The sequence below is a fragment of the Astatotilapia calliptera genome, chromosome 7 (genome assembly GCF_964374335.1).
Source record: "Astatotilapia calliptera chromosome 7, fAstCal68.1, whole genome shotgun sequence".
In the NCBI taxonomy this organism is placed as follows: Eukaryota; Metazoa; Chordata; class Actinopteri; order Cichliformes; family Cichlidae; genus Astatotilapia; species Astatotilapia calliptera.
This window is the reverse complement of record NC_137428.1, coordinates 40200971-40220226: the sequence shown is the minus strand read 5'-3', so window position 1 is coordinate 40220226 and position 19256 is coordinate 40200971. Positions and strand designations below refer to the sequence as shown.

The following is a 19256-nucleotide window of genomic DNA, read 5'->3' as shown; positions in this document are numbered from 1 at the left end:
TACAGAATAATTCCAGTTTTATTAGTAAAGGGAAGTAAAATCTTTCACTGAGATAATGGTCAGTTGTGTTTCTGCTGACAGATTAATCAAGATGTTAGGTGAGCTGCTCAGACGTCCTCCTGTTCTCCATGAGCTCCTTCGTCTCCACAAACACCAACTTTACTGTCCACCATCTCAGTGTGCTCCTGTCTGCTGGACCTCTGCTTCCTCCTGTTCTGGAGTGGCACACAGATTAGACTGACTGCATCGCTCCTCACTTCAGTTCAATGAACAGACTTCATTCCTGCTGCTAAAAAGATTTATTCTTTACCTTACAGCAGAAATATAAGACGATGTTCTCCAACAGCAGAATCAGCGGCAGGAGGATCACTCTGACGGTAAGACCTGTGTGATCTGATCAGACACATCACAACCATCATGAGTCCAACAGCTCAGGCTATAGCAACATGAAAACAGAATAAACCTGTTTGAGTCAGTTACCTTTGAAACCTAACAAATATTAACAAGCTCAATTAACGCTGCTGCCTCTTGGCAAAGGACACTCTTACAATTAATCTTCATTTTTATTCTCCAGATATTTTATTGCTTGTTAAACTGAAGCTTGTAATATGCATGTGAATTAGATTTTTTTTTGCTGTGTCACCTCAAAATTTATGTTTTGTCAAGTGTTTGTCTTTTTCCTTTTTCTCTTTTCCTTTTGTCCTCAAACTCATGTTGATATTGATGGCTGATGTCAGCTTCAGCTTACCTGAGACAACGACAGACAGCAGTCGGCTCTCAGAGGAGACGTTATGAAAAAAAACATGAACGTGATAAACACAGCTGTAGTTTCCTTGGTGGGCGGGTTCTGCAGCAGGAAACAGGAAATGGGCAGAGTGATTGACAGCTGCTTGGGTGTATTTGTATGCTTTGTTGAAGGTAAGCTGAAAGGAGCCTCCAGGGTACTGTGGCTGGATGAAACAACTGATGGTGAAGTTGGAACTTCTGGATACCCGAAACCCCTGCTGCTGGGCCTCAGAGACCCCGTCATTGGAGGACAAAGAAATGACTGGCTGAACAAGCAGGTCTGTAGGAGACAGAGATGATGTAGATAACAATGAAAGGTGTGTCATGTCAGGTGAGGTTCAGTAGTCCATGGAGGATTTGAATCTTTTCAATTCACTCCAATGGAAAACGTTAACTGTCGCTGGACACATGAGTGTTATTCATTGTGTCACAGATTATGGTGCGCTTACCTGAGCAGGTGATATTCACAATGGAGGAAGAGTCATTTGATGTTGCACAGTCTCTCAGAGATGATCCAACCTGAACACAGTCAGGTCTCATCACCCACACTGGCAAGTCTGAGGACTCTACCCTATGTCCTACAGAAACAGCTAAGCCACAGTCCAGTTGTTCACACACAACAGCTGCTTCCTCCAGGGTCCAGTCAGAGACATCCACTGGTCTCCACTCTCCCAAATGTTTCACCTTGAGTGTGCCTGCACACCGATGGGCTCCTCCCACCAGCCTGACGGGTTCTAACAGAAGCAGAGAGTCATCAGCAAAGAACAAAGTGAGTTTAAAAAAAAAATCAAAGCTGCAGCTCCTCTTCTACCTGAGCAGGTGAGTCCAACAGCTTTGCCAGGTGAGCAGCTGTTTCTAGCTGAGCCTGAGCTTCTACAGTCCAGGAGAGCAGACTCATGGCCTCCACAGTGGAACTCTTTGCTCCACACTGGAGCCTCCACTTCTCCATAGAGCGCCCCCTGGAGGACCGAAGGAGGCCCACAGCCGAGCTCCCTACAGACCACCTCTGCATCCTGCTGGTCAAAGTCAGCTTCACACACTGAGGACCAGCTCTGGTCAGACTTCACCTCCAGTCTGCCTGAACACAGACTGGAACCATTCAGCAGCCTGACAGAGTCTGGAGAAATCAGAGAAGATCAAACAGAAATTTATTTACCATTTAGAGAGGGACCAGAGGAACATGTCACCGGGTCTGCCGTGGTGTTTCACAGACATATTACTGGAAATGCTAAGTAAACTCTCTATACAGCTGTAAAGAGACTAAACAGCCCTCAACAACGGACCCAACATCCCACGCTCCTGAAACACCTCTAACAGGACACCCACAGGAATATGGTTGAATGCCTTCTCCAACTCCATAATACACATGTAGACTGGTCACTCAAACTCCCACACATGCTTGAATATCAGAATCAGAATATCTTTATTGTCATTGTAACAAGTACAACGAAATTAGGTGCAGTCCCTGCAGTGTCAAGAAATGAAAGTTTAAACATGATTACAAAAGAATAATATAAAAAAGGTAGAACACAGTCATTCAGTAATAAATAAAACCTTATTGTACATTTAACACTATTGCACAGGCTGTCATCCATTGCACTGTACTTGTCAGGTTAAAATGGAGGTAATTATGGGTCATTCAGTCCCCTAACAGCTACAGGGTACAAACTGCTATTCATCTATTTGTCTTTGCTCTGATGCTCTTGCATCTTTTGCCTGATGGCAGCAGTTGGAACAGTTTATGTGCGGAGTGTGAAGAGTCTTTTATGGTATTTTCTGCTTTCCTGAGACAGCGAGAGCTGTGCAGTTCATCCAGGGAGGCTGAAGAGCAGCCGATGATCCCCTGGGCAACCTTTATAATCCCCTTAAGTGTTTTCCTCTGCACTGTTCTGCATCTGGAAAACCACAAACAGGGGCAGTTGCACAGGATGCTCTTGGTAGAAGGACACCAGCAGCTTTTGAAATAAAGACTTTGCTGAGCCTACTGACAGCTCTGCAGCATCGTTCACACACCAGGATAGGTCCTCCATGACGTGAAGCAGGGAAGCAGAAGTCCGACACAATCTCCACCCCATCCCTACTGATAAAAAGTGGTTTAATGTCTGTTCTCTTATCCTGAAATCTACAGTAATCTCCTTGGTCTTGGTTGTGTTCAGGAGCAGGTTGTTGTCCCTGCACCACGCTGTCAGTCACTCCACTTCGTCCCTGTAGGCAGACACCCCCAACCCCCACAGTTGTAAGTGTACGGCATGAAAGGCAGAGGGCTCAGGACACAGCCCTGGGGAGAGCCGGTGCTGATGCTGATGGTCGAGAAGATGTGGGGGCCCACCGTAACCCTTTGTGTGCATTGTGTTACAAAGTCCTTAATCCAAAGACAGGTGGAGTATAGGAGTCCTAGGGCTGACAGCTTGCTCACCAACCTGTGAGGGAGGATGGTGTAAAAGGCAGAATTAAAGTCAATAAAGAGGTGTGTGTAGCTCCCCTGGTGCTCCAGGTGGTACAGGGAACAATGAAGAGCAGCAGCAACAGCATCCTCAGTAGACCTGTTAGCCCTGCAACCAAATTGGTGAGCATCAAAGGTGGAAGGGATGAAGGACATGATATGACTCCAAACTTGTCTCTCAAAGCACTTCATATACTCAAAAGGATAAAGAGTTGGTCCAATGATCCACAACCAGGATGAAAACGACATTGTTCCACTTGAATCTGAGGTGCAACTAACAGATGGACAATCTTCTCCCGGCCCTTGGCGTAGACCTTTTACTGGCAGACTGAGGAGTGTGACTCCCGGAAGTTGGAACATGCCCACCAGTTGCCTTTCTTGAAGATGGGAGCCACTGCTCCATTCAGATGACAGTGCCTCTCAACTGTCTGAAAGAATCTTATAGAAGTGTGTCAGCCAAAACTGGCCACCTGCGTTTAGAAGGACACCTGTTTCTTTTACTATCAATTTCTCTGTTCAGTGGCCATTCGTGATATACTGGGTACATCTTTACTTGGTTTTCTCTGTTTATATAGCATAGCACCACTGGAAGTCATTCATACCCCCTCTGTCTGTAACATTCTTCATTAGCTGGCTCTGAGCTGGATCTTTCTGATATATATTTTAATGCCCTTACTACCATCTTCTTTCCTCACTTTTCTTTTCCTGACTCTAACCTAACAAAGTACTGACAGAAATTGTAGATTCGATCCACAAAGAAAATTATTTGGATTGAAATGATATGCTTACCTGTGCAGTTGAGCTTTATCATGGAGGAAGATGACATGAATGTTGTACACGTCCTTAGAGCAGATCCAGATTTAACACAGTCAGAGCGTACTGTCAGCGGATAGAATCCAGTGGCCTTTGTCCGTCTTACAGAAACAGCAGAGCCACAATCCAGATGTGCACAGACAGAAGCTGCTCCCTTCAGGCTCCAGTCAGAGACATCCACTGGGCTCCACTGCCTCAGATAATTTACCTCTAATGTACCTGAGCAGCGACTGGCACCTCCCACCAACCTAACAGGATCTGAATAGAAAGGATAAATTCATCAGTAAAGAATAAAGTGAGTTTGAACCACATCAAAGCTGCAGCTCCTCTTCTACCTGAGCAGGTGAGTCCAACAGCTTTGCCAGGTGAGCAGCTGTTTCTAGCTGAGCCTGAGCTTCTACAGTCCAGGAGAGCAGACTCATGGCCTCCACACTGGAACTCTTTGCTCCACACTGGAGCCTCCACTTCTCCATAGAGCGCCCCCTGGAGGACCGAAGGAGGCCCACAGCCGAGCTGCCTACAGACCACCTCTGCATCCTGCTGGTCAAAGTCAGTTTCACACACTGAGGACCAGCTCTGGTTAGACTTCACCTCCAGTCTGCCTGAACACAGACTGGAACCATTCAGCAGCCTGACAGAGTCTGGAGACATCAGAGAAGATCAAACAGAGAGATCAGAGACAGCAGACACACAAGAAAAAGATGGCAGCAAACAACTATTCACTGATTCAACCTCGGCACAACTCAACATGACTTCATCATTAACAACAGAACACATCTTTATAACAGCACGCACTGGAGACATGTTGAGATGAGACAAGTTGTTCTTTTTTAAAAATATTTTGTTGAATCATCAGATTCTGAATTGACCTCAAGATGGTCTTCAAAGTTGAGTCCAGAACTTCCAGGGCTGTCAGCTGTTTACTTTTGCTGCTAATTTTGTAAAACTCTGAAAGGAAACTTTGTAACATGTAGCTGCAGTCTTGTTTGGACTCCTTTGCAGAAACTTGCCTTGCTCCTTTTCTGCTGAATTTCCACTAAGGGTGGGTGGAGTTTGCCCACAGAAACACAAAAGTTCCCCATCAAAACTGATAACAACCCGCTCATTCTCGCACTTTATACACGAGGTCAATAGTGTGTGTGTGTGTGTGTGTGTGTGTGTGTGTGTGTGTGTGTGTGTGTGTGTGTGTGTGTAGGTGTGTGTGTGTGTGTGTGTGTGTGTAGGTGTGTGTGTGGTTTGGGTGAAGTATGTTTCACAGTCAAATTCAAATAGTTTTTGACCCCTTTAACCTCCTCTTTGATGTATCTATGTAATATAAACATGCAGACCAGAGTTACAAATATATAACATGAACAAATATCATTTTATATTTTTATTACACTTTTTCATATTAAAAAAGTACTTTGAACTAATTCTTTTAGATTTTTTAACTTCACACAACATGACGGTAGGGTTAATTAATGATACAAGTTATTTATTTTTCCTCAGATAAGCTGTGTGTTTAATGAACATTATTCCTGTTAATATGTTTGAAACTTTATATCATATGTATATTTTTGTCCCTGGGGACAGCTTCACACAGTATATGGGCAATAATGTGTTTAATTACATCCTGACAAAAACTAAAGCAGAAAGCTAAGTTCTCCCTGTACAGCATCAGTTAAAGAAACTTTAGTAAGATCACTGTCAATGATGCCATGCATTTAAGAAAAATAATGTAATCATTTGAACATATTGTATTCTATTGCCAGTTATAGCTCATGATCAATGTGTGTCTTTTGAGTAAGCTTAAAGTTAGGATAACTGTGGAAACATCAATATACAAATGTTTAGATGACACCAACCGCTGCAAGTAGAAATCATGTTTATGTCCACAGAATTTTTATTTGCTTACCTGAGCATTTAAGTTCTCTGAATAGGCCTTTTTGTGAAAATGTGATGACAGAGAAACTCAAACACTCTCTCAAAGGAGATCCAGCCTGAGCACAATCACGTTTTATTTCCCAGTCGTCTGAGACTAGCCCGGAACGGGACATGGTCATTCCCACAGCAAAGCCACAGTCAAGACGTTCACAGAGAGCAGTGACTTCCTCCAGGTTGTGTGCAGTATTAATCACATATCTCCACATTCCCAGTTGTTTCACCTGCACTTCACCTGCACAGCGACTGGCTCTTCCCACCAGTCTGACATCATCAGGCTCTGAACAGAAAGCAGAGAGTCATCAGTAAAAGAATAAAGTGAGTTTGAACCACATCAAAGCTGCAGCTCCTCTTCTACCTGTAGCTCAGGTGGCAGAGCAGGTCAGCCACTAATCAGAAGGTCGATGGTTTGATCCCAGGCTGCATCCTGGCTGCATGCCAAATATCCTTGGGCAAGATACTAACCCCATGTTTGCCTACTGGTGGTGGTCAGAGGGCCCGGTGGCGCCTGTGTCCGGCAGCCTCGCCTCTGTCAGTGCGCCCCAGAGCAGCTGTGGCTACAATGTAGCTTGCTATCGCCAGTGTGTGAATGTGTGTGTGAATGACTGAATGTAGTGTAAAGCGCTTTGGGGTCCTATGGACTAGAAAAGTGCTATACAAATGCAGGCCATTTACCATTTACCTGAGCAGGTGAGTCCAACAGCTTTGCCAGGTGAGCAGCTGTTTCTAGCTGAGCCTGAGCTTCTACAGTCCAGGAGAGCAGACTCATGGCCTCCACACTGGAACTCTTTGCTCCACGCTAGAGCCTCCACTTCTCCATAGAGCGCCCCCTGGAGGACCGAAGGAGGCCCACAGCCGAGCTCCCTACAGACCACCTCTGCATCCTGCTGGTCAAAGTCAGCTTCACACACTGAGGACCAGCTCTGGTTAGACTTCACCTCCAGTCTGCCTGAACACAGACTGGAACCATTCAGCAGCCTGACAGAGTCTGGAGAAAGAAAAAAATGCTGCTGCTGAAAACCATCATCTAAGAAAACTTGCATATGTGTCAAACTGTTGAATTAATGTCAAACACAATGACATAGATTATGTCACTAATAAGCTCACCCAAACAGGTGAGAATCAGGGCTGTATAAGAATTATCTGGTGTTGCACACTCCCTCAGAGTAGATCCTGACCAAACACAGTCAAGTTTGATCTTCCACAAAGATGCAGACATCTGCGGTTTCAATCCGAAAGCAACAGCAGAGCCACAGTCCAGATGTTCACAGACCACGGCTGCTTCCTTCAGGGTCCAGTCAATGACATTCACTGGTCTCCACTCTCCCAGATGTTTCACCTCCAATGTACCAGCACACAAACTGGGTCCTTCCACCAATCTGACATCATCAGACTCTGAACAGAAAGCAGAGAGCCATCAATAAAGAAATTTACTCCTGAAAATGTTAAAGTCAACCTTTCCTGCTGAGTATTTTATTTTTTTGTTTTGTTTTTTGTTCACCTGTTGAGTTGTGTTTCCCTTCAGCTTGGACTCCTGAAGAGAAAACCAAAGAAAACCATCAGTTTGAAGCCAGATGTGCCAGATCAATAAGTGCAAGCTACATGTGTGGAATGAATAGTGCATTTTAATGATCAAGAGTGGAGGCAATAATGGGTAAAAGCAGCAGGAGTAATGGAGGTAGACGGCAGGTGAATTCATGAATGCATGAATCCATTACATTACCCAGCACATCGGACTAAAAGCGTTGCACAATAAACTACTTTTCTAAACATACGCTTTGAAACATCCACATCCATCCAGGGGTAGAATGTGAAGCACTGGCCAAGCTGTCCTCATTCTTTGGGCCAAAAGCTGAGCTCTCAGTGGCTGTGGCTCAGGTGGTAGAGCAGATCAGCTACTGATTGGAAGGTTGGTGGTTCGATCCTTGGCTTCCCCAGTCTGCATGCCAAATATCCTTGGGCAAGATTGTAACCCCAAGTTGCCCTCCGATGCGTTCATCGGAGTATGAATGTAGTTTAGTTTGCACTTGTGTTTAGAAGTGCTTGTATGAGTGGGTGAATGAGGCATGTTGTATACAGCGCTTTGAGTACTCCGGGAGAGCTATATAAGAATCAGTCCATTTACCATTCAGTGCGTTTTTCAGCTGTGCTGCTTGATTTCCCTGTAACTAAATTTTCTGCAGTGAATCTGTGAGAGAAGAGACTCTGTCTACCCTGCGTTCTATGGCTCATCACATTCATCCCCCTGACAGTGAGAGGAGCAGCACAGTTTGATGTTAAGTTCAAATTGACCGATTTTGCAGAGTTTCTTATTTTCCTTTGATCGTCAGATATGAGTGTGTGATGGACCGAGTTGAAAAACAGGAGTCGTCCCAGGAATTATTAGAAAAATATAGTTTCCATTTATTTAACCCCCAAAAATTATATTTACAAGAGTAATAAATGTTGAGCTCATAAAAGAGGTCAAAGAAACAAAACTGAACTCAGGCAAAGACTGCAGACTTAACAAACCAAATGACTGCCCAAACATACATAATTGACCTAAACATGAAATGACATACAAGGGTATAAACAAGGAAGTGCAGAATTATTAGGCAAGTTGTATTTTTGAGGAATAATGTTATTATTGAACAACAACCATGTTCTCAATGAACCCAAAAAACTCATTAATATCAAAGCTAAATGTTTTTGGAAGTAGTTTTTAGTTTGTTTTTAGTTTTAGCTATTTTAGGGGGATATCTGTGTGTGCAGGTGACTATTACTGTGCATAATTATTAGGCAACTTAACAAAAAACAAATATATACCCATTTCAATCATTTATTTTTACCAGTGAAACCAATATAACATCTCCACATTCACAAATATACATTTCTGACATTCAAAAACAAAACAAAAACAAATCAGCGACCAATATAGCCACCTTTCTTTGCAAGGACACTCAAAAGCCTGCCATCCATGGATTCTGTCAGTGTTTTGATCTGTTCACCATCAACATTGCGTGCAGCAGCAACCACAGCCTCCCAGACACTGTTCAGAGAGGTGTACTGTTTTCCCTCCTTGTAAATCTCACATTTGATGATGGACCACAGGTTCTCAATGGGGTTCAGATCAGGTGAACAAGGTGGCCATGTCATTAGTTTTTCTTCTTTTATACCCTTTCTTGCCAGCCACACTGTGGAGTACTTGGACGCGTGTGATGGAGCATTGTCCTGCATGAAAATCATGTTTTTCTTGAAGGATGCAGACTTCTTCCTGTACCACTGCTTGAAGAAGGTGTCTTCCAGAAACTGGCAGTAGGACTGGGAGTTGAGCTTGACTCCATCCTCAACCCGAAAAGGCCCCACAAGCTCATCTTTGATGATACCAGCCCAAACCAGTACTCCACCTCCACCTTGCTGGCGTCTGAGTGGATCTCTCTTTTTTTTTTTTTTTTTGGCCTGTCCCATTTGGTTCTTTAGCCGTCAGAATTGTTGTCTGAAGACCAACAAGGATACCCAATGGATTTACTTTGCCAAATGGATCATCGTAGCATTGCCGTATTGGTCCATTTGATCGACCTTTGTTTTTATTATTTATTATCAGTTGTTACAGACGGGACAGACATGAGTGAGGGATAGGAAAGGGAGAGGGAAAGAGGAAGGAAAAGAAAAACAGAAGGGGAGAGGGACAGTGAGAAAGGGGGGGAGAAAAAAAAATCTCCTGGATCACCTGTTGAGAGAAGAATAGAAAACAAGCAAAAAAAACCCCAAAGCAACATACTAAACACAACACCATCGCATTAATCTAGCTAAGTGTAAACAGCAGTAAATACTAAAAATTCAATGTTGTTGTGCAGCACGCAGGACAGACAGCGCACAATGTGCTTTGAAGTAGCAGCCAAGGAAGGTGTAATTTAAGTCTACGAGCAGTGAACATCCGTGTGCATACCTGTGTGGATCAGCGCGCTTGTATTCAAATGGTTTCCACATGTAATGGTATGCAAGAGGATGTAGCGAGCCATAGCCCCGTCCCCCAGGGCATGAAGCAGGCATGGAGGAGATCCAGGCCCCAGACATCCAGAGGCCCCAGAGTGCGAGAGCCCAAGGAGGACCACCGGAGGGGCATCCGTGCCACCCTCATGGGAAGGGCTGAGGATCCCCAGACGAGGCGTCACCCAGTAGCCACCGAGCAGAAGCTAGAGGGGGCTGCACGGGCACGCCGGTGCAGGACTGGAGCTCTCTGCCCTTTACCAATCCAGCCACGGGCCCATCCATCTGGCCCATCAAGACTCACTCTCATTTCATCAGTCCATAAAACCTTAGAAAAATCAGTCTTGAGATATTTCTCGGCCCAGTCTTGACGTTTCAGCTTGTGTGTCTTGTTCAGTGGTGGTTGTCTTTCAGCCTTTCTTACCTTGGCCATGTCTCTGAGTATTGCACACCTTGTGCTTTTGGGCACTCCAGTGATGTTGCAGCTCTGAAATATGGCCAAACTGGTGGCAAGTGGCATCTTGGCAGCTGCACGCTTGACTTTTCTTAGTTTATGGGCAGTTATTTTGCGCCTTGGTTTTTCCACACGCTTCTTGCGACCCTGTTGACTATTTTGAATGAAACGCTTGATTGTTTGATGATCACGCTTCAGAAGCTTTGCAATTTTGAGACTGCTGCATCCCTCTGCAAGATATCTCACTATTTTTGACTTTTCTGAGCCTGTCAAGTCCTTCTTTTGACCCTTTTTGCCAAAGGAAAGGAAGTTGCCTAATAATTGTGCACACCTGATATAGGGTGTTGATGTCATTAGACCACACCCCTTCTCATTGCAGAGATGCACATCACCAGGGCTGTGCAGAGAGGTTTAAAGGGGCGGGTGCTCAAAGTTAAAAAGGGGCACATTGAACCAGGCTGAATAACAACAACACACATTCATCAAGAATCTAATATGGGCAACAAGGCAAAGCAAACATCGCCGATGTTTTACCTGATGGGTACATGGTAAATGGCCTGCATTTGTATAGCGCTTTTCTAGTCCTTAAGGACCCCAAAGCGCTTTACACTACATTCAGTCATTCACCCACAGGCGATAGCAAGCTACATTGTAGCCACAGCCACCCTGGGGCGCACTGACAGAGGCGAGGCTGCCGGACACTGGCGCCACCGGGCCCTCTGACCACCGCCAGTAGGCAAACATGGGGTTAGTATCTTGCCCTATCTATCCACTCTGTGCAGGGGCAAAGCTTATTAAATTTTTAAACTGTAGAGATACAATCATTTTACTGTTGTAAAATCCAAATTTTGTCTTATTTAAAATATAAATCTAATATAATCTGCTTCTTAATGTATGTTTTTTAAAATACAGCGTGTGTTTTTTAAAATATTATTATAATGCATAATTATGTGGACATGCATATTAGATCGTTTTTTAGTGAAATATAATCCCTCCAGAAAGGCAGGAAAAGCCCGGAAACTTACTTTAAAACTAAATATGTTCCCTAAAACGGTGACAGAGCTACAGACCCATGACAGCCTTACACAGGTAGCCAGCAGCTATGACCAGCACTACTTGTGCAGTTAATAAAAGGACAGGTAATGTTTGTCGCGCTGTTGCACACACAGCACGCTCGTTTGTTTCAGTTCGTCAGTTGCAACAAGACAGCTTACCAACGTGTACGTAATAAGCTGATACTCCTGTGTGCTATACACTACAGTGTACGCTGTACACCTACTTACTGGTTTTGTCGCATCAGTCTGTGTCTCTGAGTTAACTTGTGTTTCTCCTACAGCTCCGGACCGCAACAAATGCGCGTGCTCTTTGTGAGCTCGTAACCAGCGCGTTCTGCCGTCAAGGGCGATCATTGGTTAAATGTGATCATGTGACTGATGCAAGCCAGATCCTTTTATTTAGCAAAACTGTGATTAATAGTTAAATATTATTGTTGAGGGGCACAGACAGGACTCCGCACGCACACACACATTAAAAAAAAAATAATAATAATTTTTTTTTTAAAAAGTTGCCTCAACAAAAGGGCACTTTGGGAACCCAACAACAACAACAATCTTTATTTATAGAGCACATTTAAAAGCCTTGGGCATACCAAAGTGCTTTACATCCATCCATCCATTCGCTTCCGCTTATCCTTTTCAGGGTCGCGGGGGGCGCTGGAGCCTATCCCAGCTGTCATAGGGCGAGAGGCGGGGTACACCCTGGACAGGTCGCCAGTCTGTCGCAGGGCCTACACACAGGGACAGACAACCATTCGCACTCACATTCACACCTAGTGGCAATTTGGATTATCCAATTAACCTATCCCCACAAGCTGCATGTCTTTGGACAGTGGGAGGAAGCTGGAGTACCCGGAGGGAACCCACGCAAACATGGGGAGAACATGCAAACTCCACACAGAAAGACCCCGGCCTGATGTTGGAATTGAACTCAGGACCTTCTTGCTGTGCGGCAACAGTGCTAACCACCGTGCCACCGTGCTTTACATAAAACAATAAAAAATAAAACAGTTCACACATTAACATCAAATTCATAAACGTAACGGATTATGTTCACAGATAAAAGCCACCAATAAGAGTAAACTGCAGCACATAGATTATAGCAAGGTAAGACTGTACCACCATGATAAAAGACACCAATAATGGAAAGATAGCAGAGAATTTAATACAATAGGTCACTGCAAGCAAGCCAGCATTTAACTGGTAGAAAAGGCAAGTTTAAAAAGATATGTTTTTAGCTGTGATTTAAAAGAATGAATAGAATCAGACGCCCGGATGCCAATCGGGAGATTGTTCCACAGCTCCGGTGCAACTAGAGCAAACGATCGATCACCTCTAGATTTCAGTCGAGATCTGGGCTGAACCAACAGTAACTGTGAGGAAGACCTTAAAGCCCTAGCAGGAGCATATGGGTTTAAAAGTTCCTTAAGATAGCTTGGTGCAGTGTTATTGGTAATTTTAAAAGTAAACAACAAAATTTTAAATTGAATACGATATTTGACAGGCAACCAGTGCAGATCAGCAAGGACAGGAGTAATGTGGGCAAACCAAGAAGTTTGCCCACATCACATTACCCTTTCCATCAGGAAAGGGGCGGGTGCTCAAGCCCCTCTAGCCCCCCCCCTCTGCACGTGCCTGCACATCACCTAATATGCTTAATTGGTAGTAGGCTTTCGAGCCTATACAGCTTGGAGTAAGACAACATGCATGAAGAGGATGATGTGGACAAAATACTCATTTGCCTAATAATTCTGCACTCCCTGTAGAATGGCTGATCAGACCATTGTGACACATGAGGGGTAACAAACAAAACAAAATCATAAATCAAAAACGAAGCAGTACAATCTAGTTTGTTAATAAACTAAACACTAAAGAAGAAAATCAAAAACCCCATTAAACCCTAAACTCAAATATTTAATTAAATACAAATACTTTGTTTTTAAAGTAAAGAAAATACACATCCTCCCCTTCAGCAGGAAGTGGTGGTGTGGTCCAATTATCTTCCTTCATATTTAATGGTTTCAAACCCTGGCTACCATCTTTTGTCCAGCAACTCCCAGGGATGATACCAGGTAAGAAATAAAAAGACAAAGGTTGGTCAGAAAGCAAAGAAATGAAGTAGTATGAATACATAAGTAAACTAAATGTGCGCGTTTACAAATAGAACAAATGTATCCAAACCAATCAATAAAGTTATTGGCAACTAAAATGTATTACTATGTTCAAATGAAGAATGAAAATACAAAATTTACCGACTTTAGAGTGTGGCCACGGGTTTGGCCATCACAGAGTGTATGGGTGTTTGTATGTGTGTCATGTTGGTGTGTGAGCCTGTTCAAAGTGCGTTAAAGCCAAAATCTACGAGAGAAAGATGCAAATAATGAAAAATGAACAAAAGTACCCATTCAAATCTGAATTTATAATTCGTTTTTTATCATGTAATAGAGATTTGGAAACCAAAGAAGTCTTGAGTCTAGTTAATTTCATACCCTGAGCACTAAAACTTCAATTAACGTGCTTATCTGAAATTGTTACTGATCGTGTTTTTACCAACTGTCTTTTTAAACTGTGATAGACGGATTTCTTTAATCTTTATTAAGTTTAAACTGTTCCCATGAGCTCTGACCAGTCTGAGGAGCTGAGTCAGTGACAGTGACAAGAAGAGTATGTTAAAAATGAATCATCCATGTCAACTTTTATTTTGACAGCATCTAAAACAGTTGCTTCACACACACACAAAATGTATCTGGCGTCAAACAAACCTTAAAGAATCTTTAAGACAAATTAATCATGTAAAAAAAGTTTTTAAAATAAAGACATAAAAAGGCAATATTAATCCGCTCCATACGCCATACTTACAAAGTATGATGCTGAAATATTGTCTTTGCACAAAATTACCATGAAATTATGCTGCAGTTAAAATTAGTTACAGTATGATTTATCATTTCCTGTAAAATATATGGTGTTATGCTAAAAATTACTCATGTGTTGTGTAAGATTACTTACACATTAATAAAGACTAATGCAATAATTCATTATTCATACAGTACATTTTATGTTTGTAATCTGACTTACCCCCTTATTTTAGTGTCCCTACCTTTAAATAATACAATTTATATGAATATAATTACTTTGTAACTTCTAAGAAAATACATAAAAATTCCTTTTAATTACAGGGCAATTATGTCCTTAGTGACAAGCCGTATTATGAAGGGTTAATTTTTTTAAACTTAGTTTTTCACCAAATTTTACACTGAGATTTCTAATGTTTATGTTACAGTTATTTTTAATAAACTATTTGGTTAAAGAAATGTTTAAATGTACCAGCAAACCTCTGTGCTATGCATGGTGTTTGCTTTGGGGTTAGGTAAATAAAGAATGATGCATTTTTCTACATTGGGATTAAATAAAATGTTTCATGGGTTTTCATGTTAGTAAGTATATGTTTAAATGTTCTCTGTGTTTCATTCATGTGGGTTTTGCTTGTTTAAACACTAAACATGTTAGAAATATTGAAGTTTAATAATTTTATTTCTACATGTAATTTGGGGTTTATTAAGTCCACAAAGCATTACAGTCACTATCAGATGAGCTTATGACAGAAGATTTACAGTATATACTGGTAAATGTAACAGAACAATACTAAATCATAATGTCACCATTTGACCTGTCAGATGTACAAATACATACAATTGCATGAAAAATATTTGTGTACATCATAATGTTGGCACTCACAGTGGCCTCAGCAATGTTTATTCAAAGTTTCATCATGATTGGTCCACTTGTCTAGGATGAGATAAGGGACTTACAAATACACATACAGCAAAATCATAATGTATATAATTTTCTCACTGCCGTTTGGTGAAATCCTCCAGTCAGATCAGTGAAAGCTTACAGATGATGTTTAAACCAGTCCTACCTGAGCTCCACAACAGCAGCAGCAGCAGCAGGTGATCCATGTCCAGGTAGATGTCTCTCTGCCTGCTCGCTGCTCTGATCATCAAACCTGCTGTCCTCAGTATCTGCCTGCAGGAAGAGACCAATCACATTTACTTTTTTATCGTGAATAGGAAGTGGCCTTACCTCACTGACACATGTTCAGTATTTCCTGGGTGTTTGTTTTTGTCTGCAATGTTGGAAACTATCACATAACCCATAAAACAGAAATTATTTTTACAAATAATAAACTGTTCATTTACCTGTGGGTATAAACACCTGTGGTCATTTCAAATGGTAGGGGGGAAAAGCTCACGCTTTTATAACGCTTTCCTACTCTGCTGGATCACCCAAAGCACTTTATACAACATGACTCTTTTACCAGCACTTCCTACTATCTAATATTCAAACTCTGATTCATGCATCAGAGAGCAATTCGGGATTAGTATGTTGCCCAAGGATATTTGGCATGCAGACAGAGCAGCCAGGGATCAAACCGCCAACATTCTGATAAATAGATCACCTGCTCTATCGCCTAAGCTACAAGCACTTTATAACTGTTTAACCCTACTGATGGTATTGTTTTAGTGGTATATACATGCTAGGTAAAAGTTCACAAATACACAAGTGTGCACCGTAATGCAGGTCTTGAAACTGTGTGCTAACAACTAGATGAAATCTTCCTTCTTCCTCTGTAACTGAGGAGTGAACACAGTTTCTGGATCTGATGATTTGTTTTTAATGTAGCACTTCTTTTATTTAAACTGTGTGTGTGTGTGTGTGTGTGTGTGTGTGTGTGTGTGTGTGTGTGTGTGTGTGTGTGTGTGTGTGTGTGTGTGTGTGTGTGTGCGCGCAGTGTGAATGTGTGAGTGTGTGGGAGGAGGATGAGCATGACTGATATGCAGAAAGCGCTGTTATCACAGTCAGGACAGGAACCCAAAAAGGGTTCCTGGATGATTGAGAATGCATCAAGACGTCAGGACAGGAACTCCACCCACTGAGAGTGAACGCCTAGACCTCTGACAAAACAACCTGTTATCCATAAGCATGTTTTTTAGTCATTAGTTATTATTATATTTTCTGCATGGTTTGTTCTTCATTCACATCATTCAAGTTTCTATTTTATGCCTCATTTAGTTTTCCTAATTCTAATCTTTGCCTTTCTTAGTTTTAGTTCTCTTATAATCCATCATTTTATTTATTTATTTTACTTTATTCCCTGAGTTTCACTCCACTGAAAATGATCGCACAGCCTTTTTATAGAAACTGCAGAATATTTAAATGAAGAAAAGCTTGTCTCATTTCCTTCACACAGAAAGATGCTCACGTGCAGCACATGAAATATTAGCCCGCTTTAGTCAGACCTCGTCATGAGGGGTCAGTGAGGCAGAGCAGTTTCATCTGTTTCTGGTTTCTGCTGGTTCACAGTTCTGTTCCTGTTTGAACAACATAAAGATAAAGTTTGTATTTGGAGATTTTCTAAAGAAAATTGATGATAACCTGTAATTTGATAAGAAGCTGCTGTCAGATTACAGGGCTGTGGTTTTTAACCTCTCCATTAAACAGGAATTGAAACTCTTGAGATTAAGAGTGTTTGATGTGAGCGTATCCTGGATTCACACCAGCAGCAGTGACCCAGCACGACCTTCAATGCAGGAGCAACCGGAGCTCCGGAAGGAACCAGGACAAGCACAGGGAAAAACATCGAGAATCCACACAGAAGTGTCCCACCTGAACGTCACTGCTGCTGCCATTGAGTTACCATGACAACCTCACTGAGATGCTCTCATCGGATTACAGCTCATTTCAGCTACGAGTGATAACGCTTGCTAAGAAACCACAGTGCAGCTCAGGATGATGTTCACTGTTTTACTCTGATAACCACACTAATGTCCAGTTCAGGGTTCCAGGAGAAGGATCAGTTGGGTTTCTTCTGACCGGTGGTCTGGACCCTCAGGTGCCACACAGGGTGATGAACAGATACAAATATAAGTTGCTATTAAATGTAAACACACAAAACTTAAAACAGTGTAAATCAGGCAGTCGATAAAACAAGTCTGGAGTTGGACTGAAGAGTTTTTTTTTCTGTTTCTGCTGTTTTGATTCGTGGCATGCCAACCTGCTTATATGGCCAACTTACAGAAAAGCTGATGTTTGACACACCTGCAGGTAATTTTTCAAAGTGCAGGGTTATTAGTGTGAAGATGCTGGGAAAGGGGGGTAAATTAAATGATAATAATTTTTAAATAACTTAGGTAGTTATAGACAGGGCTGCACATAAGTGATCCGCAGGTGCACATGCGCTGTCAAAATAAAAGACGCCCACAAGATAAGAAGTTACAACGCGCGTTAAAGATGTCGAAGAAGCTCCTTTAAGCAATTACTGTGATGTTCCTCCACCTCCAAAGAAATGTCAGAAGGAGTCCGAACCACAAAACCCATTTCTTTGGGTTAAGCTGAATGTGAATGCAATCATGACTATGTTTCCCAGGGTCATATATCAGTATATGATTGCGTAAATAACCTTTTCACATCCACCAGGTATTTGATAGGTTTAGGGGAAGTGGTTGGGTTTATTAAACTCAAATAGAAGTTGCCAAAATATCTTAGACTCAGTTTAAAATCAAAGTTCTAGTTTCTGAAAATCTCCCTTTTTTACCTTGTGACTTAAGTCACACCCAACTCTAAAGCTAACCGTCAGCTGTTTACTGTTGACTTGGTGGATTTTAAAGAGAACATGAAATGATAAACGTACAAATCAGTTTACGTGCATCACTTTTATGTTGCACCTGTGTGTAACAATGAGTTTTTGTTAAGAAAATGAGGACATATTGTCCACGTTCACTGTCTTGAATGAGCACGTCGATAGGACCACTGTGTACATTTACTTACTTAAGTGCTTTAAGTGAACCTCCAACCTGGACTGCTTCCTCTTGTCTGATCAGTATCACTAAAATTAAAAACATCCTGCCTATGAGTGAAGCTGAAAAACAAGTCAGTGTATTGTTAAATGTCACTCAGAGTGAAGTGTTCTCATCTTTGCAGTAATGTTTTGTGGCACACAGGCCTATCTGTAAGTTCTAAAAGTTCATTCTTGTGAACACCGTATTTGGCTGTGATTTCAGGCTATGGACTTAGAAGAATTGCTGAAACATAGAGACGTTCCTGTGCATTACTCGTAAAACTAAAGACAGCATTTTTCTACACATCACATTTTACAGGGGATTAAACCTAATTTCAAGTAAAGTTTACTGAACTTTCCAGTATTGAATAATAGTTTATGAAAATGTTTCATAAATTTTTTTCACTAAACAAAGCTGACTGTGGATCATGTCAGGCAAAGAAAAACAAGATGGGGGTTTTAATTTAAGTCACTGATGAAAGATGATGGAAGTGATATATATCACCACATATTTCACTGTGTCGACTCATCCTAAATCATCTAAATTACCTTAGTATCAAAAGTGTTAAACGGGGCTGAGGTGACTCACAGTAACAAATAAAGTTTAGTGTCGCTGCCGACCTGCAGAGGGTTATTCGTGGGTGTGCAGAGAGGAGGCAGAACGATCTGAACGATTCGCATTAAGTCAGACTTTGAAACAAACCAAACTTTGTGCTATAATTACCATATTATGATTTAAAAACCTTTTTTCACTTAAAAAAAACGTTTTAAATAAAAAGAACTTACAAAAAAAACTCCAAAACTTACACTCTCGTGCTTTAGGGGGCGGGGCAGCCCCGGAAAAATACGGCGCCCACGCTGATGCACCGGAGCAGCATGTCGGCTGCGGTGACGCATGCGCATACAGTGAGCTGTGACCTACGTCTTGTCTGTTTGTTGCTTCCATGGTAACGGAAAGCGAAGGTCTCCTCTGTGTTT

At 42.1% G+C, this 19256-nt stretch overlaps 1 protein-coding gene across 7 annotated transcripts; it reads right to left on the bottom strand.

The window, feature by feature from the left end:
- On the bottom strand, positions 1–19235 carry LOC113026174 (scavenger receptor cysteine-rich type 1 protein M130-like). 7 transcript variants are annotated; one of them, XR_013909991.1, is made up of 14 exons: positions 19086–19235; positions 15360–15466; positions 7464–7496; positions 7070–7357; positions 6645–6950; positions 5937–6242; positions 4378–4683; positions 4019–4300; positions 1598–1903; positions 1236–1520; positions 993–1066; positions 749–847; positions 311–393; positions 1–215 (listed from the first exon to the last, which is right to left on the bottom strand). XR_013909991.1 is itself a non-coding variant. In XM_026174651.2 (13 exons), exons 2-13 carry the CDS (start codon positions 15439–15441, stop codon positions 108–110), a joined length of 2703 nt encoding a protein of 900 aa, XP_026030436.2. In that variant the 5' UTR covers positions 15442–15466; positions 19086–19235; the 3' UTR covers positions 1–107. The 7 variants fall into 7 exon arrangements, 4 of the variants coding, with proteins under 4 accessions (XP_026030436.2, XP_026030437.2, XP_026030438.2 ...); XR_013909992.1 differs by having other exon boundaries at positions 1–210; XR_013909993.1 differs by having other exon boundaries at positions 316–393.
- Positions 19236–19256: the final 21 nt, after the last annotated feature.